The 22,230-nt window shown below is 35.4% G+C and overlaps 1 protein-coding gene across 4 annotated transcripts in view; it reads left to right on the top strand.

The window, feature by feature from the left end:
* KLHL24 (kelch like family member 24) overlaps window positions 1-19,131 on the top strand; it is a 37,737-nt gene extending 18,606 nt beyond the window's left edge. For all 4 annotated transcript variants that reach the window (XM_061414538.1, XM_061414529.1, XM_061414548.1 and 1 more), the window contains 5 exons: window positions 2,210-2,394; window positions 3,560-3,678; window positions 7,241-7,429; window positions 8,349-8,537; window positions 14,164-19,131. In XM_061414538.1, coding sequence (XP_061270522.1) covers window positions 2,210-2,394; window positions 3,560-3,678; window positions 7,241-7,429; window positions 8,349-8,537; window positions 14,164-14,364 — 883 coding nt within the window. In that variant the 3' untranslated portion in view covers window positions 14,365-19,131. The remainder of the gene's footprint in view (window positions 1-2,209; window positions 2,395-3,559; window positions 3,679-7,240; window positions 7,430-8,348; window positions 8,538-14,163) is intronic.
* Window positions 19,132-22,230: the final 3,099 nt, after the last annotated feature.

Below are 22,230 nucleotides of genomic sequence, written 5' to 3'. Positions count from 1 at the left end.
AATGAGACCTTCAGTTAGGCAAAACTACTAGTTTGCTGATCCTTTCAGATACATAGACACAGGCACTGAAATAATCCTTTATTTAGTAAGACTAAACGTTTTAGCCATTAGCTTTTTGTGCTGTTTTCTCTTCTTGTCCCAAGGTGCAAAACAACAGACAATGTATGTTTATTGGGCTAAGAAGTCTTGGAAAACAAAGCAAATTCAAGAAAAGGGAAAGTATAAAACAAGTAAAATGCTACACGTGCATGCTAAGCCTCTTCAGTTGTGTTGGACTCTTTGCGACCCTATGGACTGTAGCCCTCCAGGCTCCTCTGTCCATGGGATTCTCCAGACAAGAATACTGGAGTGGATTGACATGCCCTCCTCTGGGGGATATTTCCAGCCCTGGGACTGAACCCGTGTCTCTTACATCTCCTGCATTGGTAGGCGGGTTCTTTGCCACTAGTGCCACCTGGGAAACCCAAAGAAAGTATAAAACAAAATTATATCAAAATTACCTTAATTTTGTATTAAAACTATTAGGAGTGACTCAAACCCAGTAACAGTATTTAGCAATTTTTGTTTTGCTCAATCAATAGGTAAGACTTTGAAGACTAACACATGGGTTTGTCTTAGAAGTATTTTAAGTAAGATTTAAGGAAATAAAACTAATATGGAAAGAAGGATATCTTCTGGTCATTAGTTATACTACTAAGTGACTGGTGCTATCTACTATTTACTTTTAATATTTTCATTTTGGAATTATTTGGAAAATAGTAAATATTATTGATAGTATTTGAGTCCTTCTGATAATATTTTACTATATACTAGATTAGGGTTATATTATTCGCTGGGTTCTTAAAAGTAATTTTTATTGTATCTGTGGACAGAATTCTTTTCTATGATATTTATTTCTGATTTTATAATGGAAAAAGTATGCCTGGCATGGACTGACTAGGTGAATGATTGTTAGTTGAAATAACTGCAAGTATGTATAGCTAGAATATCTTAGCAGCTCTATCAAAGGGATGTACCAATGCTACTTAATTCTGTTTTTTCCTAGTGAAATTATAAAACATCACACTGACTAAAACTACAAATAAGTGTTTTAACCTGATCTTTTTTCCTTCATTTAAGAGAAGAGGGATTGTTAAAATTTTTGTTTGTGAGATTTAACATTGCAGCAGCCATAAAATGTAATTACAAGACTTTTTTATTTCCATGAGCCTTATGAACAAAAAGAAAAATCTTGGCTAAGCTTTTAGTTTTTCCTGTCTCTATCTTAAGTTTAAACTACAAAGTAAAAGAAGCCTGTAATTAATGTAAACCTCAGGATTCCCTTAGGGCACTTAAAAGTTATCTTTTCCACTCTAAAAGTAGCCCATGCTCATTACTGTTTTGAAAATTTGTGTTGATATAAAGGAGGAAGCCACACAATCGGGAGAAAACCATCATTAGCACTTTGCTGTGATCTCTCCAGACACATTAATTACATAGTATTGATCAGACTTTCTGTACAATTTTTCATCTTGCCTTTTTCCTGTAGCATTCTTTATTATAAGCTCTGTTAACATCTTTGGAGACCACCTAGCCTTTTCAGTTGGATTAAGTTTACTTAAGTTTAAAAAAAATATATTTAGGGAAATCCTTGGCAGTCCAGTGGTTAGGACTCTGCACTTTGACTGCAGAGGGCGTGGATTCTATCCCTGGTCAGGGAACTAAGATTCTGAAAGTGCGGTTAAAAAAAATTTATGTTTCAAAATGATATCTGAACAAATACATGTATTGCTCTAAAGGATACTTAAATTGTACTGTGAATTTGTCTTTTTAGAACTAACAATCTGATGAAAAAGCACCATTTTCCTACACTTAAAAAGTGCATTGTCTTATCTTGTGTGGTTATGCTTATCTGAATTGCCGTTAAGATTCCATTTGAAAGTCATCCTTAATATTACCAGGGTTCCAGTTCAATTAGGTATAATCTTTGGACTGCTACTCATAGAAAAAGTACCCATAGAAGTTTCCTGTGAAAAGATTATGTTATTAAACTCCTTATAAATGTTCTCAAAGTAAATAACTGATAGCTTCTATTGGTTGGCACATACTCAGAAAATAAATTTAACTTTATAATAATGTTCCACTTTTTTTATGACAACGGTATGCTTTTAGGAATTTAAACAATCGAGTGTGTGTTATTATTTATGCATTCTTATAATAATTATTTTAGGTCAACTGGCTATTCTGAGGTGATAGTTGTCGTTGGAGGCTGTGAACGAGTTGGAGGATTTAATCTTCCATACACTGAGTGTTACGACCCGGTAACAGGAGAGTGGAAGTCTTTGGCTAAACTTCCCGAATTTACCAAATCAGAGTATGCAGTCTGTGCTCTAAGGAATGACATTCTTGTTTCAGGTAATAAAGAATTATTACGTAGCTACTTTTAATTTAATCACAGCTTGGCCATTTGAAACCATTACAGTGTCTCAAAAGAAAAGAGTGAAAGTAGAGATGCCCTCTTTAATCAGATCATATTATACAACAAATAAAACTGAAACTGACTTATTGCTCTTAAAAACAGGTACAAGATAATTTAGAATAATTTAAAAAAGATTCACCAGAAAATGTCTTTAACCATATCATTTTTTAAAATTTATGTTATTGATTTCTTGTTACTAATTTCTACTGAACAACAAAGTGATTCAGTTATACATATATATTATTTTTCATATTCTTTTCCATTATAATTTATCCTAGGCTATTGACTGTAATGCCCTGCACTGTACAGTAGGCCGTATTATGTTTTAAATGCTCGCAAACGCATATAGAATATGTACAGTTTTTAAAACTTCTTTACTCTAAGAACACAGTGAAGTATATAAAGTGAAGAGTGCTCAGAATTAAGCATCTCTCATCCACCCATGTTTTCTGGAATTCTCCCCAAAGTTTATGAAATAAGATTTTTCTTAAAATTCTTAACTTGAACTTTCATTATAATACATGATATGTTACCTCTAAAGTCAGACAGACAGTAATGTGACAGATTTATGCAAAGTGTAACTACAGTGTCTCTAATTTTAAATTTGTTAATTAAACAATTTTACCAGTTTGCAGGTTACTCTGTTATTACACATTGAATAATATAACAATACATTATTTTGTGTAGTGGTATACAAAATGGCTGATTTTTTTAAATCTTTCTAGAATAATTCTTTTGTCCAGGTGCTTCTGTTCTCTGACTCTTAAATGAACAGTCTTATACATTTGACCATAGAATAAAATGTGGAATAGTAAAATTGTAAAATTCTACTATTCTACGTTAGAATAGTAAGTTTCATATTCTACATTTTATTATTTGGGGCATGTAATGATTATTTCTCAGAATAACAATGGACAAGGTTAAATCTGCTCTGTGATCTATTTCCATTTGAAGTTTTAAGGGTCTTTGTTTTATTTATTGAACTGAATCCTTAAATTCTTGGACTGGGTGAATATTTCAGTATTTTCATTATTTATGCCTTGGGCATAGATCCCTTGGTGATATACTTGTTAGTGTGTGTGCAATGTTTTGCATTTATAGGTGGAAGAATCAATGGACGTGATGTCTGGATTTATAACTCACAGTTAAATATTTGGATCAGAGTTGCTTCTCTAAATAAAGGCAGATGGCGTCACAAAATGGCTGTCCTCCTTGGTAAAGTAAGAGAAACCACTTTTTGTTATTATTGCTGGTACCTTTCCAGAATAAATACCACAGATGAATCCTTCATTTTACTCACCCTCTGGGTATTTTGGACTCAGCTTGTATTTCCTTTCATTTCTAACCTCAGTACATAAACTGAAGATATAAACAATTTGACACTGTACTTTTGAATGGATATTTTGTTCTCCCAACTTGGAATTCATAGCAGTGCAGCACATTTCTTTTCTCATGCACCATTGGCTTCTAAATGCCTGAGAAGCGCTCGAAAATAAAGGAGTACATCAAGTACAAAAACAGGCCAGTGTCTAATCCAAGCAGTCTTTTTCCTTTTACTGACTTCGGCAATCAGGCCAAGATATATTTATCTAGAGTCATATTATTTTATCTTTCTTATTTATACAAGTAGGGACAAAGCAAATAAGTGTTAAGATAAACTCACCAGCTTATTTTAAAGCAAACTTACTACTGGCTGCAGCTAATAAATATAAAAAACATATAATCTGATTCTGGACCATTCACTGTCCTTAGGAACTTTGAGAATCACTGGTAGACTAGTGGCAACTACAACCAGTTTTTCTGAGTTAAATTAATATAAGAAGCTGTTACATAAGCAGATAAAAATACAGCTGTGTAACAAGGGCTCACTTGGATTCTTTTCCTGCCTCCGTCTCTATCAGCTCCTCCAAAGCCACTTCAGATTGCTGAGCAGTCTAAGTATAAGCAACATAGTTGGCTTGCGCATTTTTTTTGAAGTGTGGTTGATTTACAGTATTGTGTTAATTTCAAGTATATAGCACAGTGATTCGTGGTTTAGGGGTTTTATTTGCTTGCTGATTATATTCCATTATAGGTTATCACAAGAAACTGAATATATCACACATAACATTTTTTATTCGTCCCCTGTTACCCTCTACTAAAATGATTGCTACCTCTTAAGCCCTCTCGTGGAGGCATTTTAGAGCCACCAATGAGAAAGCAGAACTGCTCTAGTTGGAACAGAGATGATGCCAGGAACCCTTCCCACTCAGTCACCTATCAGTTCTCATTCCTTCCCTCTTATCTCCCCACAAAAGCGTCTTAAAAACTCTGTACTGTAGAGCTTCTCAAAGTGCAGTTTGAAAGCTACTGTTAATTCCTAAGGGTACTGATCTAGTGTGCTGCTGCCACTGACAAAACTAGTGAAATAATGAGGACCTTAAGGTAGGTGTAATGAAAATAAAATACTAACAGTATTTTCTAAAACCACTGGTTTGTTAATAGAGTTTTGGTAGCTATACATCAAGGATGACAACATAAAAGGGGCAGGTTGAAAGAGATGAGGTCAGACTAAAAATATTATAATTCTTTATTCTGAACAGAGAAAAGCATATGAAAATGATTGATGTTCCAAACATCATTTATGGATTGATGAACACAAATTTACTTGATAAATATTAGTATACTTGACTTGAAGTTACCCAAAACTTGGAAGCACTAATTCAAAAAATAAAAAGATTCCTTCTGTCCTTGCACAGCAAGTACTCAATTCATGGAAAACAGTTATTCCAAAAATTACATTCAAGGCTGAATTCAAACCTATAAAGTTATTTAAAGCATAAATGTTTTCTGTTAAGGAAACCTAGGATGGTTTGGAATATAGTATCGTAGAGCAAGAAGCAATCTTAGAAAATATTTAATGTAACTTTTTCAATTTATGAAGAAACTGAATCCAGAGAGATGGAGTCATTTGCTCAAGGTTGCACAGAAAGTGATAAAGCAGGGGCAAAAGCTCAGATTTTCTCAATCTAGGAGCCTTTTATCTTGAGGCTCATAGCATATATTTTTAGTTTATGCATGTAGTGTAGTGTTAAAGTTTAACCCTCAAAATTATGTGATAGGTACTATTATTTTATACATTTTTAGATTGAGGAAATTAAGACAGAGTTTGAGAGAGTATAGGTAAACTGCCCAAGCAAGGTCTTATGTGCAGTGGCAGAGCCAATGTGGACTCTACCTCTCCTGACTTCAAAGTTGTGCCTTTAAGTACTATATTATACCTCAGTTTCTGTACCCCTTCCATAGCTGCATGACCTTGAATAGGTTACCTAACCTCTCTGGGTTATATGGTGTGGGGAGAACAGACCCACCAACACATCATTTTAAATGTGAGAAATGCAAAATTGAAGTAACATTGGCTGCTAAGGAAATTTGCAAGAGTACAGAAAGATAGATTGTGAACATACTTGAATGACAATGTGTAAATATAAAGTTTGGCCTTGACCATTTGGCATTCATTGTTAGACTAGTAAAAGGAGTTGATGAGGTATTTTAGGAAGATTAATCTATGGTTTAGAGAGTACAAGAGTGGAGACCAGGAGGAGATTGAGAGGTATGAAATGATACGGACCCTGAGGAAGGATAGTGGCAGCGGGAAACAAAAGGAAGGGACAGATGCGAGAGATGCTGTGAAAGAAGGCTCAGTAGAACTTAATAGTTAGATATAGATGCAAAGAAAAGTTGATGCTGCTGCTGCTGCTGCTAAGTCGCTTCAGTTGTGTCCAGCTCTGTGCGACCCCATAGATGGCAGCCCACCAGGCTCCCCCCGTCCCTGGGATTCTCCAGGCAAGAACACTGGAGTGGGTTGCCATTTCCTTCTCCAGTGCATGAAAGTGAAAAGTGAAAGTGAAGTCGCTCAGTCGTGTCCAACTCAGCGACCCCATGGACTGCAGCCCACGAGGGTCCTCTGTCCATGGGATTTTCCAGGCAAGAGCACCGGAGTGGGGTGCCATTGCCTTCTCCGAAGTTGATGATGATTGTTCATTAAAAGAATTGTAGATATTAAACTGGAGAGCTTCTATAGGTTAAAGATTTCTTGTATATCTCATGATGCTTAATGGATTATTCTGCATATAGCTGGTTTAATAAATGGCCTGTTGATCACTTGTCCTACTTCCTAATATTTGTGAAAAGAAAATGTATATGAAAGCTCTTTGAAATATACAGTCTAGAGTTTATTATGTGCCAGGTACTTTTCTAGGCTTTATAGGAACTAAATTAAAGAACAAAATAGGCCCTGCCTTCAAAGATCTCACAGTCTAGTAATCCTTACCTAGTATTTTAGTTTCTAGCTTTATTCTATTTTAGAGCTTTAGTCTAGCTTTATAATATTCAAATATTTTCACCATACGTGAATATGAGTACTTATGCTAAATCCTATAATTCTCAATGCAAGTAGTATTGCTGCTAGTGGGATAAAGATTGCTTCTTACTTCAAGCTATACATGTCCTTTTGTGCATAAAGCAGAGATATACATATAGTACATAAACACATATACAATGTATCTATGGTATTAAAACTTTCATTGAACGGGGCTATTATGAAAAGAAATGTCTAAAATATCTCCTTGGTGGTAGTGAGAGGATGATAATTTTTTAAAAGGTCCAGAAACGGAGCTAAGTATATTGCAGTTACAGTCACCAGGAACTTTTAAAGGGAAGAGATCCCTTAATTCTTTAGCCAACTAGTTAAAAATTCAAACTTTTGATAATTAAGATTTTTTCCATGTATTTTACATGTAGGTATATGTTGTTGGAGGCTATGATGGGCAAAACAGACTTAGTAGCGTAGAATGTTATGATTCCTTTTCAAATCGATGGACTGAAGTTGCTCCCCTTAAGGAAGCAGTAAGTTCTCCTGCCGTGACCAGCTGTGTGGGCAAATTGTTTGTGATTGGTGGAGGACCTGATGATAATACTTGTTCTGATAAGGTAAGCCATGTTTTCTTGCAGAAATAACCACTGATACACAAGAAGAGAAATACAAATGGCCTAACAAGTAGGTAGTTTGGTTCCCTAGTGTGAAAGGCCTTTTAAAAATTGTCTGGTACTTTATACTTTGGGAGGAAAACATTGAGTTTCAGGTTACTAAAGTGAAATGGTTTACAGAATCAAAAAATTATTTGTTCAGAATACAGTTAGTAAGTGAACTAACAAAGGGTGAGACAGTAACCAGTTATACTGCTTTCAAATGGGTCATTTTCTGTGTACTTTGAAAATATTGTTTAGAACAAAGATAAGGGAAGAAAACCTCTCTAATGTAAACATAGGATGGCTCAAAGGTGCTGCAGTTCATTAAATTCCTGGGACAATGAGCATGTGCCATACTGACAGCTCTGAAAATACCCTGTTTATTCTGGAGACAAGTGTCTAATGCCTGATTCATTTAACAATAGTTTACTAAATTTTGTCAATCAATAAATTTTTTCTCAAATTTTAATGTCAAAAGTTACATATTTAGAATTCATTAATTCAGAACTTGTGATAATTTAAAGTATAGTAAATTGAGGTTCGCTTGTATTCTTTTGAAGACTCCCTAAATATGTAAAGAAATTGTATTCAAATTGAGGCATACTTATCTTATGTAACAGAATTTTTTAAAATCCAGACATTAATTTTAATGGGAACAAAGCAAACCTGGTAGCCATTCATCCTAGAAACAATCTGTGCTTGTCTGTCACTCTGTTCTGCTTGATAATTCAGATATTTCATTCTCAAGCCAGCCTCCCTTAATTCTATGAATTAATGGAATTTTATTTTAATCATATTTTTGTATATTGGCAAACTTTTTATTAAGTAAATTTGCATTCTTGTTGAGAAATTTTAATTAAATGTTTCTATATATTACTAGGTTCAATCCTATGATCCAGAAACCAATTCTTGGCTACTTCGTGCAGCTATTCCTATTGCCAAGAGGTGTATAACAGCCGTATCTTTAAACAACCTGATATATGTTGCTGGTGGACTGACCAAGGCAATATACTGTTATGATCCAGTTGAAGATTACTGGATGCATGTACAGAATACATTCAGCCGACAGGTAATAACATAAAACAGACCAAAAGAAAAATCAGTGTAGGAGAGACCAAGTATAGTACCAATATGAATATACAGTACTGGACACTATTTCATGTACACTTGGATTATTTCACAGTTCTTTCAAAGTTCCACATACAGCATATGGTGTACTTGTTTTGAACTTCTTCCAAGGAATGGATTATTGAAATAACTTTTTACTGTCCCGTGGTAAAGTAGGTACTGTACTTGGTATGTTTGGTTTTTTTCCCCCTTGACGTTTTTCAGACTCCTGCTCCAGTTCTTATCCCTCTCTGTTGTACATTTCAAAAGAGAAGAAATGCTCCCAAACTGGTTTCTTTGCTTCTGCAGTAAGAAATTAGGTAACATGTTGTTTTGTTATAAAGAAAATGGCTGCACTTGGTTCTCTTTCATTCACACTGCATTTGTACTCTTTACTCTGCTTCTACCCCACCCCAAAAAGGCGTTCCCTTGGCCTTTTAATTCACAATTCTACCCTCCTTCCTTCCACCATCAAAATGTTTGATGGCCCTGACACTGGAAATCTGGCTCGACCCATACCACTTTTGAGGTGTTGTACCCACAAAGGTCATTACTAATAATTTTCTGAGTCTTATTCATGTTCTCTTGGTTTTTTTCTACCCAACCCTTAAATATGGGTATTGCCTGAGCCTCTTTTCCCTGCCCTTTTCCCAGTTTATACTCTATTCCTGCTCAGTACTGATGACTTCAAATCTTATTCTCCATTAAAGCCTCTCTCCTCTGCTCCAGACTCAAATTTCCAACTGCCTATTTAATATGTTCTAAGGCTTCAAACTTAAAACAGAATTCACCTTCTTCCCTAAGCTTACTTTTTCTGTTCCCAAACAACCTAGTGGGTAGAAAAACTCTGTTTCTCCCTTATTCACAACACTTCTGACACCAGATATGTGAGTTTATTCCCGTACCAATCAACTCTCCATCTCCAACTGGTGTCTTACAGTTCAATTCAGATCTGACACAACCTGAAGTTAGCTTCAGATTTTAAGGACTCAATCCCACAAGACTGCCACTGCTTCAGATGCCAGTCACAAGTCTCAGGTTGTCACCAGTACTTCTGAGCAGTCAACTATAAATCAAGGTTTTCACAGTCCCCCCCCATGAATTCAGTAATTTTCTCAGGAAAAACACTTACTTATGTTTACAGGTTATTACAAAGGACAGAGATGGGCAGCCAGATAGAGAGGTACCCATAGTCAGGTCTGGAAGGATCCCAAGCACAGAACTTTCTGTCCTCATGGATTTGTGGTGCTCCATCCTCCTAGCACATGGATGTGTTTACCAACCTAGAAGCTCTCCATGTCCTGTTTTTTGGGATTTTTATGGAGGCTTTATCATGTATACATGATCAATTTTAAATCAATTTCTAGCCCTTCTCCCCTCTCCAGAGAAGGGAGAGTGGGGGAGAAACCCTTTTCAAGCTTCTAATGTCTTGCTTTTCTAACCCATTTTACCACTAGTATCTGTTGCTTGCGTTTGCTATCCAGATGGTATGTGTTCTTGCCTTTGTTCATTCTATCCACTTAGCCTTTAATGCCTTTTCTACCTTATCTACTTGTCTTTCAAGGACCACTGCATAGTTATAACAATCTGAGATTGCCCTGTTCCGAAATAATGCCTTTTCTTTCTGATCCGTCACTATACCTAACCTCTATTAGTAAATATTTATTGAGTAAGTAAACAAATAGAGAATGAAGTAACAGAGGGTCCTAATGTTAAGACAATTTTATATAAAATATAAGAAATATAGACTGTAAGGATAATGACTAGGGTTTGGGTATAACACTATTTTTCTGAAGCTGTTGACATTGAAGTATAGTCTCCAATTAGTAATGTATTCAGAGTAACATTGCCTCAGTTGATGAAAGGGACATAATAGGATCTTCAGTTTCATGGTAAAAAGGGAACATAGTCTTCTGTCCTTCTTATATCCCATTTAAATAAAATGAACTGCAATTCTCTAGTTCATTGTCCTCCTACAAGAGACAGGTGAGAATGTGCCCTGCCACAGAAGAACCCTTGTTATGGTCACGTCCAGCTGCATGACAAGTGTTTACACTTACTTCTAAGTTTTTTAACCAAAGCTTTTTTTAATTGGTTTATTACAGTGAATATTTTTAAATATAGTGCGTTTTCACTAAGAGCTTCTATTCACTGAGAAGTTGACTGTACTATACAAAACAATAGCAGAGCTTAGGAAGATAATTGCTGGCATCTAGCATAACACAGGGCATATCAAAAACATGTTTTGTTTTTTAATTGGAGGCTAATTACTTTACAATATTGTGGTGGTTTTTGCCATACATTCACATGAATCAGCCATGGGTGTGCATGTGTTCCCCATCCTGAACCTCCCTCCCACCTCCCTCCCCATCCCATCCCTCAGGGTCATCCCAGTGCACCAGCCCTGAGCACCCTGTCTCATGCATCGAACCTGGACTGGCAATCTATTTCACATATGATAATATACTAAAGAATATATCTTTAACTAAATGATTGAGATAAAATTAAGGAAAAACAAGAGGACATATATGGCACATTTTCCTTAATTAGACAGTGCCTGATAGTGACTTCAGAAATTTCAAGGAACATTTAGATCAGAAGTATATTAAATCTATATTGAAGTCTTAAGACTAGTATATCGGATTCATTTTGATATTTGGCAAAACTAATACAATATTGTACAATTTAAAAAAAAAAAAGACTAGTATGTCAAATCTCTTAATTTTTGTTTTATCTTTTCTCCCCTGGGCCATTCTTAAAACCAGTACCTCTAAATGTATATATGTATGTATTATTGATAGGCAGGTTTTGAACCATCTGTGAGTCTTTGCCTACCCTTTTAATACTAATCAAATGAAAAATGATGAATCAACTATTTCATGAAATCTACCAATTTCATGGTAGAAAGCTATTTGAACAGTTTTAAAGTGCTTAGAATATCGAATGACCAAAAAAGAGTTGAAAAATGAGCTCTTTTTGTGCAGTCATAATGGACCCAGCATTTTTCCCTGCTGTACCTTGATATTTTCATGCCTTTTGACATTGCATAATTCCTAAAAGCCACAACTTGATATTATAAACATATTTCACTTTTTAATTTTTATCAGGAACATATTTTTTTAATTGTGAAATTTTTTTACTGACGAAGTATTTTTTTAGCCTTCTTCAGTGGACTAGGTATTTAAAATGTCATTAAAGTTTAGAATAATAAATCTGATTCTTTTTCTTTATTGGCATTTTAATGATTCAGCATTATTTAAAAATAATAATAAAAAATAATTCTTTATTGTTGGCATTTTAATGATTCAGCATTATTTAAACATAAAAATAAATAATAATAAAAATAATAATTTAAAAAAATAATAATTAAGGAGAGGTATGTTTTACAATATTAAAATTGTGTTTCATTTAAGTCATGAAAAATAACATTTAAAACTTAATGTGTTATTAAGTTATTTTTATTAGTAGCTGTCATTACTCTTGAGACTAACATAGAGTAAAATAAACTACTATGCAAGTCATTTCCTGATACGAGTGAATATCAGTTTTGAAGATTGCTTGTTTCAATTAATTCTGAGCACTATTTAAGAAATGATGTTAATAACAATATCCTATAATTATATAGCTTAAGAATCATCATCCAAATGACTATAAAGTTCAATAGTATAAGCCAGCTTGTACTTGAAAACTAAGGATATTGTTTTTTGTGGTATTTAAAACTTTCAGAATTTCTAGAAAGAGCTCATTGTGCTTTAATTGAAAAGTGTTATAGTTTGGCACATAATTGATACAATTCATAGGTGGTATTCTACATAAAAATTTTGTCATTCACTAGTGATAATGGGCCAAGTCATTTTGGGTGTATATAAACTCTAATGTAGGCATTTTTAAGTACTCACTTACTCTTCTAGACCCAAAAGTACTATCCTCTATTATATAAATCCACCAAGGTTTAATTTTTTCTACAAGAGTGAAATTTATATATAGCAAATCTAATCAAGTAAAAATGTTTGTTGTACTCACTGGTAGAATCTATCCATTGCTGGTTATGTGGAAGCAGGATAATAATATACAATAACTGTCTGAATTAATATGAAATTTAAATAGAAGAATAATTGACCTGCAGCATAAACAGATTTATGCAATAGACAGTTTTAGTGTAATTTCTTTTTTTAAAGAATCACTCATCCTTGCAAAATATATATTATTGACAGATAAGAGTAAATTTAGCTAAGAATATCATTGTGTAGAAAGTTAACTATAAAATGTTATTTGGGGAGTTTCTATACCCCAATCAAGGCACCCTAGTAACAGTGCTTTCTTAATCTGGTTATAACTCTCTCATTCATTCAACTTGAGGGTAATCCCATATAACTAATAATGTTCCTATCCCTTGATCATGTAATAGACACTTTTTATAGTAAAGGACTGTCCTATAATATTATGATGGTTGTATCATCATAAAATTATGAGGTCCTATAACAGGAGAAGCAACTCTTTAAGGATATTTTTGTTCAACCACCATTAGGTTAACTAAAACCCTTTTCTCAGCCACAACCCCCAGTTTACTGCCCATATCTTGACCCCAGTTACTGACATTTACTCTGTTTTAACACTCCCTTCACCATGCAAATGTGTCTAGTATTCACACATAGAGCAGGAGTTGGGCAAAAGGGAACTTATTTCTTTTCTTCCTTTTGACTGTGTTCAGTTCAGTCGCTCAGTCGTGTCCGACTCTTTGAGACCCCATGAATCACAGCACGCCAGGCCTCCCTGTGCATCACCAACTCTCGGAGTTCACCCAAACTCATGTCCATCGAGTCGATGATGCCATCCAGCCATCTCATCCTCTGTCGTCCCCTTCTCCTCCTGCCCCCAATCCCTCCCAGCATCAGAGTCTTTTCCAATGAGTCAACTCTTCGCATGAGGTGGCCAAAGTATTGGAGTTTCAGCTTTAGCATCAGTCCTTCCAAGGAACACCCAGGACTGATCTCCTTTAGAATGGACTGGTTGGATCTCCTTGCAGTCCAAGGGACTCTCAAGAGTCTTCTCCAACACCACAGTTCAAAAGCATCGATTCTTCGGCGCTCAGCTTTCTTCACAGTCCAACTCTCACATCCATACATGACCACTGGAAAAACCATAGCCTTGACTAGATGGACCTTTGTTGGCAAAGTAATGTCTCTGCTTTTGAATATGCTATCTAGGTTGGTCATAACTTTCTTTCCAAGGAGTAAGTGTCTTTTAATTTCATGGCTGCAGTCACCATCTGCAGTAATTTTGGAGCCAAGAAAAATAAAGTCTGACACTGTTTCCACTGTTTCCCCATCTATTTCCCATGAAGTAATGGGACCAGATGCCGTGATCTTAGTTTTCTGAATGTTGAGCTTTAAGCCAACTTTTTCACTCTCCTCTTTCACTTTCATCAAGAGGCTTTTTAGTTCCGCTTCACTTTCTGCCATAAGGGTGGTGTCATCTGCATATCTGAGGTTATTGATATTTCTCCAGCATGTCTAATTTTACTTTTCCTTTTGCTGCCAAATTCCTTAAGGTCAATAGTTAATTTTTTTTTTAATTTGGTTCAACAGGAAAACTGTGGTATGTCTGTATGTAATGGTAAAATATATATCCTGGGTGGAAGACGGGAAAATGGAGAAGCTACAGACACTATTCTCTGTTACGATCCTGCCACAAGTATCATCACAGGGGTAGCTGCAATGCCCAGGCCAGTGTCCTATCACGGATGTGTGACTATTCACAGATACAATGAGAAATGCTTCAAGCTCTGACGCCAGCGTACCTCACCCAGGAAGCCACAGCAATCCAAGATGAGAGGTTTTAAAAACTCCAGAGTGGGAACTTGGTTTATCTCCTTTATGCCATATGCACAAAAAAACAAAAATAATAATTGTCGTGCCTTTCTCCCCCAAATACCAATCTTTTAAACTGTAATAAAGCCTTTTCTGTAATTGGGGAAAAAAAAGGTAATAGTTTTGAAGGTAATAGTGGTCTTTGCTTGGGCCGTGAGAGTGTACCTTTGTGAGTATTTGTAAAAAAAAAAAAAGCCTATGTGGCATAGGAAATAATGTTTGCCTGCATACCATTTAGGAATTTGTGAATGGTCTCTTCATTTATGTATGTTTATCTGGAAGACTGTTTATTCCTTATTTTGTCACATAAGTGTGTATGTGTGTGTATATATATGTAGAAAATTGCATGACAAGTTTTCATTTAGGTCAAATCATGTAATGCTTAGAATGCTTAGAATCATTCTAAGGAGGGAAAGACAGTTTTAAAAATCTTTTTCACTAAAAAATACATCCAAATTGATTAACTTTATTATTTTTTTTTCTGTAATTGATAAAACAGTAATGACAACAGTCTGAGTATCATAAAATACTAAGTTATTGTGACTTCATTCTTGGAATTGCTTTCTTATATTAAAGATATTTTGGGGAGAAGATACAAAAGCAAGTCCCCCTAAAATGGGGATTAAAATTAAAGATTAGTTCCTAAGAAAAAGTTATCTAAGACCCTTGAAGGAAAAATGACCCACTGTGGCTCTCAAAAGTATTTATGTATCATCTCTAAATCCTCTAAGGGAAGTGCCTTTTCTTAAACCTGGCAGAAGAGCTGAAATCCACTTTGCAGTATTATCTTGTGAAAAACAGGGACAGATTTTCTCCCTAGCCCAGTAGGGTTTGACCTCATTGGAATGGTGCTTTGGGTGAGGACCTCTTCCTGGTTATCCTGTTTTCTTGTGAACAGCTAAAAATCCTGGGAGTCTCTACTGTTAAGCTGCCCTTAAAGGATAAAGCAGGGACCACCTATCTCAGTGGGTCCATATTTCTTTTAAAGTTGACTATCTGAAGAAACTAACAGTAGTAGTAGCAGTTTTCTAAGATAAATCTTCATTTGGTACCCACTGTGTGAAATGTCGATCAACATTCTCACACTTCTCTACATCAAATTGCCTTTGTCTAGATGTTTCAACTCAAGTTTATAAAGCTTGCTAGTTTTCAGAGAGGAGAGTGAAATTTTTTTTTCTAAGGCAAATGGGATGGCAGGAACTACAGCACAAGTGATTGTTGTTATTCCTGGGTAAACAGATACAATTTACAGTATTTGAGGGATGTTCCAGGTAGCCTGCTCTCTTTCAGCTTCCCAGGCATTATTGTCATCTCACATCTTAATTATATATTCCTTGCCATAGGAGAAATGATGCAAATACGTGATTATAGTGTCACCAGGTTTTTGTTAAAACCAAAGTAGTAATCAAAAACCTAACATTGATAAACTTACTCTTCTTTTCCCATTTTAGAAGATACAGAGATTTCAAATACACTATACAGTATCAACTTTAATGCCTAGCTGGATTGTGAATTCTGAGGAAAATTCTAAAAAACTTAACAAATTTTAGGGAATTTTTATTTTTCAAATCATAATTTGAAATTATCTGTACCTTTTTGTGATAATTATCAAAGCAATTCATAAGCCAGTTTTCTACCATTTTAGTTGAAAGACAATAGTAGATACAATTGGGAAACCTGTTTTTAGAGTAAGCATCTACTTCTGCATCATACCCTTTGTAGGTTATGGAACCTATTTAGTTCAGAAATTCTTTGTGGTGTGTGAGATAATGTATGAGAAAAGTGTTGGTAAATGCTGAGGACTATACAAATGATACTTGTTATTTTCATGTGTATTTGTAAGGTCATGCCCATCCGTAAATATAGACACTTTCTTACAGAAAAGCCTTTCTCAGTGTAACCTATATTTTAGTACTTTTGTAAGTATTAACTATTTACTTGTATTTTGTTATATGTTTATTTTTAATATTCATGTGTTTATTACAGTAAATTTGAAATGAAATCCTATAAACCAGAATTTGTTTAAACATGGACCTTATGCCAATATTTTTAAATTTTTTTCTCTACATAATTTAAAACCACATAATTAGGTCACCAAGAACTTAGCTTGAATCCTATGAAATTAAAGTAACAATTTTTAAAGTTACCCAACAGATACTTTAATTTCCTTTCACTTCCTTTACTGATTTTTTTATAATGAGGTTAGCATAGATAAAATAATGAAGAATTTTAGGGTATAATTAGTATATCAAAAGGGATTTATCAACAAAATTGGTGTCAGATTATATTCATACTGTCATCACATAGCTGACATTTTCTTTTGGTTTGTGATGCTCATATAAGTCTTTGGGTTAGGTTAGTATGTATATACATGTGTATATATGTAGATAGATAGTATGCTCAATCTACACACATATATACAAAAACCAAGAATTTCAGCAGTTTCTGGTTTCTGATCAGAGAAAGGAACATAAAGTAAAAATTAGTTGATCTTACTAAATTCAATTCCAGACGTTGTTTTTTTTTAATATTGGGCATCTCTAGCGTGCTCTTGTACATACGAAAATATATGATGAATATTATTATGATGACTCATACAGTCAGAGTCTGTATAACGCATACAATTTACAAGATCAGGAAACAAATTGGAGGGAGATACAAGTTTGGTAAACATAGCCATTGATACCTCAGTGGGAAAGGAATTCAAAAGTAGGTTTTGTGGATCAAGAGAAATGTACTTTTTTTTTTTTTTTCATGAACTTTAATCATTTTTCATGTGGTTCCTATATGTGAGTGAGCTATAACGTGATCTAATTTTTACAACAAAAAGACCTTCCTCTTCTGTTCTAATCTTCCCACTGACTTTACTGCACAGGTATGAAATGGTAGCCTATTGGATCTTTAGTAACTTTTTTTTTCCCTAGATGACTGAAACATAGGTATTTACTCCATTTAAACCAGGTGTTTAAAAAAATGATGTAAATACTCAGGGTATTAACTTGTCATTTTTGCCTAATTGGAGTGTTTAAAGTGCCATATCTAAGCAACTTTCAGTTCATAATTCTAGAGTAAATTCAGTTTGGTAAAGGGGCTTCACACGTGGTGGTGGTTAAACATTCACTTTTTTATATTTAGATGAAAATGTTTGTGGACTGATACATTTTCTCTTAGTGAATACGAATTGTTTATGTATCTCTACTGTCATACCCTTTTTGAAACTCAGGAAAGACAAAGGTTCAATTCTACTACTTTTGTCAGTATACAAACCAGGTGTGTTATTTTTCCTGTTGTCTGGATATGGCAATAGATTTTTTAAAAAGAAAGGCTGTGAGAACCCATACGTGAAAAGAGAGGATTGAATTGTTTGTGCCTTTTGTTTCTTGAGATTTATATGTGGAAAGGACATCATCTACTCCAGACTGTATTTTCAAAGAGAAGAAATTGCTATTTATGTGGTGCCAAGTGATAAAATAATGTCTCTTAAAGGCTTCCTGTGGACTGCCTTTATTTTCCTAAGCTCAAGACACCAGTTAACCTCAACATAATTTTGGCCTTTATTAGAATTTCTGTGCATTATATTGAAAGCTAGGTTTACATCACCTCACCCCATTATTCCTTTTAGTTACATAAATAAATTCACCATACCAAGAAACCAGAATGGGGCAATTTGGTTGGCCTTTAAGGCAACAGGTTTGACTAGCTAGCTATACTTATTGTCACATCTAATGCTAGGTATCAGAAACCACTTGAGCCGGAAGTGTGAACTGATAATTCCAGAGACATTGTCAACGTACTTCATACTTTTTTAAAAATGTTTTTTATGGATGTTTTACATTTGTGTGATTGCCTTAGATATTAAATTAGTGCTAAAGATCATCATTAAAAATTTTTTTAAATAGCAGTAGTTGTAACTTATTTTATATATTGTCCCAAAGAAAAGAATTTGTTTTAATGTTTTCAAAATAACTGCATCTGTATTTGCTTATGTGCCTTAAGTTCTCTAGTTCTGTTTCAACTTTTTTTTTAATCTAAAGTTTACCTTAGATAAGTTCCATACTTATTTCCTATAAATTGCTCTTAAAATGTTTAATGAGCATCAACTATGTGGTTGCTTGGCAGGAAGGAAAATGTTAAGAAAGTGGTTTGGTGTTTGGAATTTTACTATATTTGGGAAGGTTTTTTGTTTGATGCCAAGCTGCTTTTTAAGATTTTAAGAAAAAATCCTTGTAAACATCATCAATATCTATATCCAGTGTCAAAAAAGTAAATCTACTTACTCTTGTTCCATTCTTAGGTACTGTTTTTTTGTTTTTTCCTCTACAGACTCTTTTTTCATTTATCTTTTTTGAAAAAGTTCTTAATCTTTCCTACCCCAATACCTACCCCATGGTTTCTTTATTTAAATCTTGTTGAAAGTCTCTGGAGCTAATCTAAGACAACACAATTATAGAGTTGAACAAAAGCGTACTGTGCTTTACAACATGTACAGACCTTGGCAGCCAGATGTCATTTGCTTTCAGATGCTCCAGTCTTCACAGTTAAAAAAAAAATGCTCCTTGTTTCTTTGTTTTCATCAGTTGCGGCACACTAATACTTTCATGTCTCGTCTAAAATATACTTTGTGCATAGTTTTTCTTTAATTTTTAAAAAGTTGTATCTAATAAAAAAAAAGTCTTTTAACCATTATTACTTGACTACAGTTGTATTAAATTTTATTTACCAAAAACTAGTTGTTGTGTCTTAAATATATTCAAGTGGTTGTTTGAAAAAGGAATGGGGGAAATTACAAGTTAACATATGTGTTTATTGGTAAGTCCACAAAGTAACTAGAAGGCCAAACAAAAAACTGAAAACATTGGTGTGTGTGAGGAAATGGTGGCTTTTTTTAATGATTTTTTAAACTTAATTATGAAAGTGATCCATCACATTTGCACTGTAGTATTCTTTTGATTTGGCTCTCAAAAATACCCCTATAGTAGTATCAAGGCTAAAGAACTTAAATTTTATTCCAGGTATTGAAGAGAGGGTACATTGTTCACTAAAGAGGCAATGTCTGACTTTACATTAGCAAAACTAAAATCTTGAGAAGGTGCATTACAGAAGCATAAGCAGCACTTAACTTGTTATACTTAATTTTTAAATTGTGCCATGAAAATAAAAAGGCAAGTTAGAATGTGTCTTCCCCGAATGAGGGCATGGCGACCCAATCCACTATTCTTGCTGGGAGAATCCCCATGGACAGAGGACCCTGGTGGGCTACAGTCCATGGGGTTGCAAAGAGTCAGACACGACTGAGTTACTAAGCACAGCAAAGAGTGTCTTAAATGGCAGAGCTGTTTTCATTTCATTCATTTCCTCTGCACCCACACCTAGAAAGTGGATAGTGCTCTGCCATAAAGCCGTTTAACCTCTCTGAGCCATACTTACTTTGTTCTAGGAAATGCACTCATAATACTCAATTTACAGGCTTATGGGATAACCGTGTATGTTGAGTTCTGGCACAGAAGAGAATATAAATGTTGGTTTCTTTTCTGCATTTTGTTTTTAGAACAGAAAATGCAGTCAGGGAAGGAGTTGAAAAACTTGTTAGCTTGTATTTGGAAAATCATGGACAATGGGTAAAACGTAGAAGCGTCTTCTAATTAAAATTTTCTGTTGAAAAAATAACCTGTGCTGTTAACAATATGAGAGGGGGAAATGGGCTAAAACTGCCTCTGCCTCTCAGCCATTAACTGTTCAGTCGCTCTGACTCTTTGCGGCCCCGTGAATCTCAGCACGGCAGGCCTCCCTGTCCACCAACTCCCAGTGTTCACCCAAACCATGTCCATTGTGTCGGTAATGCCATCCAACCATCTCATCCTCTGTCATCCCCTTCTCCTCCGGCCCTCAATCTTTCCCCGCATCTCAGGTGGCCAAATAATTGGAGTTTCAGCTTCAACATCAGTCCTTCCAGTGAACACCCAGAGCTGGCTGATGTTTAGGATGGAATGGTTGGATCTTCCTGCAGTCCAAGGGACTCTCAAGAGTCTTCTCCAACACCATAGTTCAAAAGCATCAGTTCTTCGGTGCTCAGCTTTCTTTATAGTCCAACTCTCACATCCATACATAACTACTGGAAAAACCATAGCCTTGACTAGACAGGCCTTTGCTGACAAAGTAATGTCTCTGCTTTTTTAATCTGCTGTCTAGGTTGGAGAATCCCAGGGACGGGGGAGCCTGGTGGGCTGCCATCTATGGGGTTGCACAGAATCAGACACAATTGAAGTGACTTAGCAGTAGCAGCAGCAGGTTGGTCATAAGTTTCCTTCCAAGGAGTAAGCATCTTTTAATTTCATGGCTGCAGTCACCATCTGAAGTAATTTTGGAGCCCAAGAAAATAAAGTCTGACACTGTTTCCCCATCTATTTCCCATGAAGTGATGGGACCAGATGCCATGATCTTCATTTTCTGAATGAATGTTGAGCTTTAAGCCAACTTTTTCACTCTCTTTCACTTCCATCAAGAGGCTTTTTAGTTCCTTTTCACTTTGTGCCATAAGGGTGGTGTCATCTGCATATCTGAGGTTATTGATATTTCTCCCGGCAATTTTGATTCCAGTTTGTGCTTCATCCAGGCCAGCATTTCTCATGATGTTCTCTGCATATAAGTTAAATAAGCAGGGTAACAATAATACTGCCTTGACATACTCCTTTTCCTATTTGGAACCAGTCTGTTGTTCCATGTCCAGTTCTAACTGTTGCTTCCTGACCTGCATACAGGTTTCTCAAGAGGCAGGTCAGGTGATTTGGTATTCCCATCTCTTTCAGAATATTCCAGTTTATTGTGATCCACACAAAGGCTTTGGCATAGTCAATAAAGCAGAAATAGATGTTTTTCTGGAACTCTCTTGCTTTTTCAATGATCCAGCGGATGTTGGCAATTTGATCTCTGGTTCCTCTGCCTTTTCTAAGTCCAGCTTGAACATCTGGAAGTTCATGTTTCACATATTGCTGAAGCCTGGCTTGGAGAATCTTGAGCATTACTAGAGTGCGAGATGCGTGCAATTGTGTGGTAGTTTGAGCATTCTTTGGCATTGCCTTTCTTTGGAATTGGAATGAAAACTGACCATTTCCAGTCCTGTGGCCACTGCTGAGTTTTCCAAATTTGCTGGCATATTGAGTACAGCACTTTCACAGCATCATCTTTCAGGATTTGAAAGAGCTCAACTGGAATTCCATCACCTCCACTAGCTTTGTTCGTAGTGATGCTTCCTAAGGCCCACTTGACTTCACATTCCACGATGTCTGGCTCTAGGTGAGTGATCACACCACCATGATTATCTGGGTCGTGAAGCTCTTTTGTGTACAGTTCTTCTGCGTATTCTTGCCACCTCTTCTTAATATCTTCTGCTTCTGTTAGGTCCATACCATTTCTGTCCTTTATCGAGCCCATCTTTGCATGAAATGTTCCCTTGGTATCTAATTTTCTTGAAGAGATCTCTAGTCTTTTCCATTCTATTGTTCTCCTCTATTTCTTTGCATTGATCGCTGAGGAAGGCTTTCTTATCTCTCCTTGCTATTCTTGGGAACTCTGCATTCAAATGGGCATATCTTTCCTTTTCTCCTTTGCTTTTTGCTTCTCTTCTTTTCACAGCTATTTGTAAGGCCTCCTCAGGCAGCCATTTTGCTTTTTTGCATTTCTTTTTCTTGGGGGTGGTATTGATGTCTCCTGTACAATGTCACTAACCTCCATCCACAGTTCCTCAGACACTCTGTCTATCAGATCTAATCTCTTAAATCTATTTCT

The sequence above is a fragment of the Bos javanicus genome, chromosome 1 (assembly GCF_032452875.1).
Source record: "Bos javanicus breed banteng chromosome 1, ARS-OSU_banteng_1.0, whole genome shotgun sequence".
Taxonomy (NCBI): Eukaryota; Metazoa; Chordata; class Mammalia; order Artiodactyla; family Bovidae; genus Bos; species Bos javanicus.
Note: the sequence above shows the minus strand (reverse complement) of the source record. Positions and strands in the feature narration are given on the sequence as shown.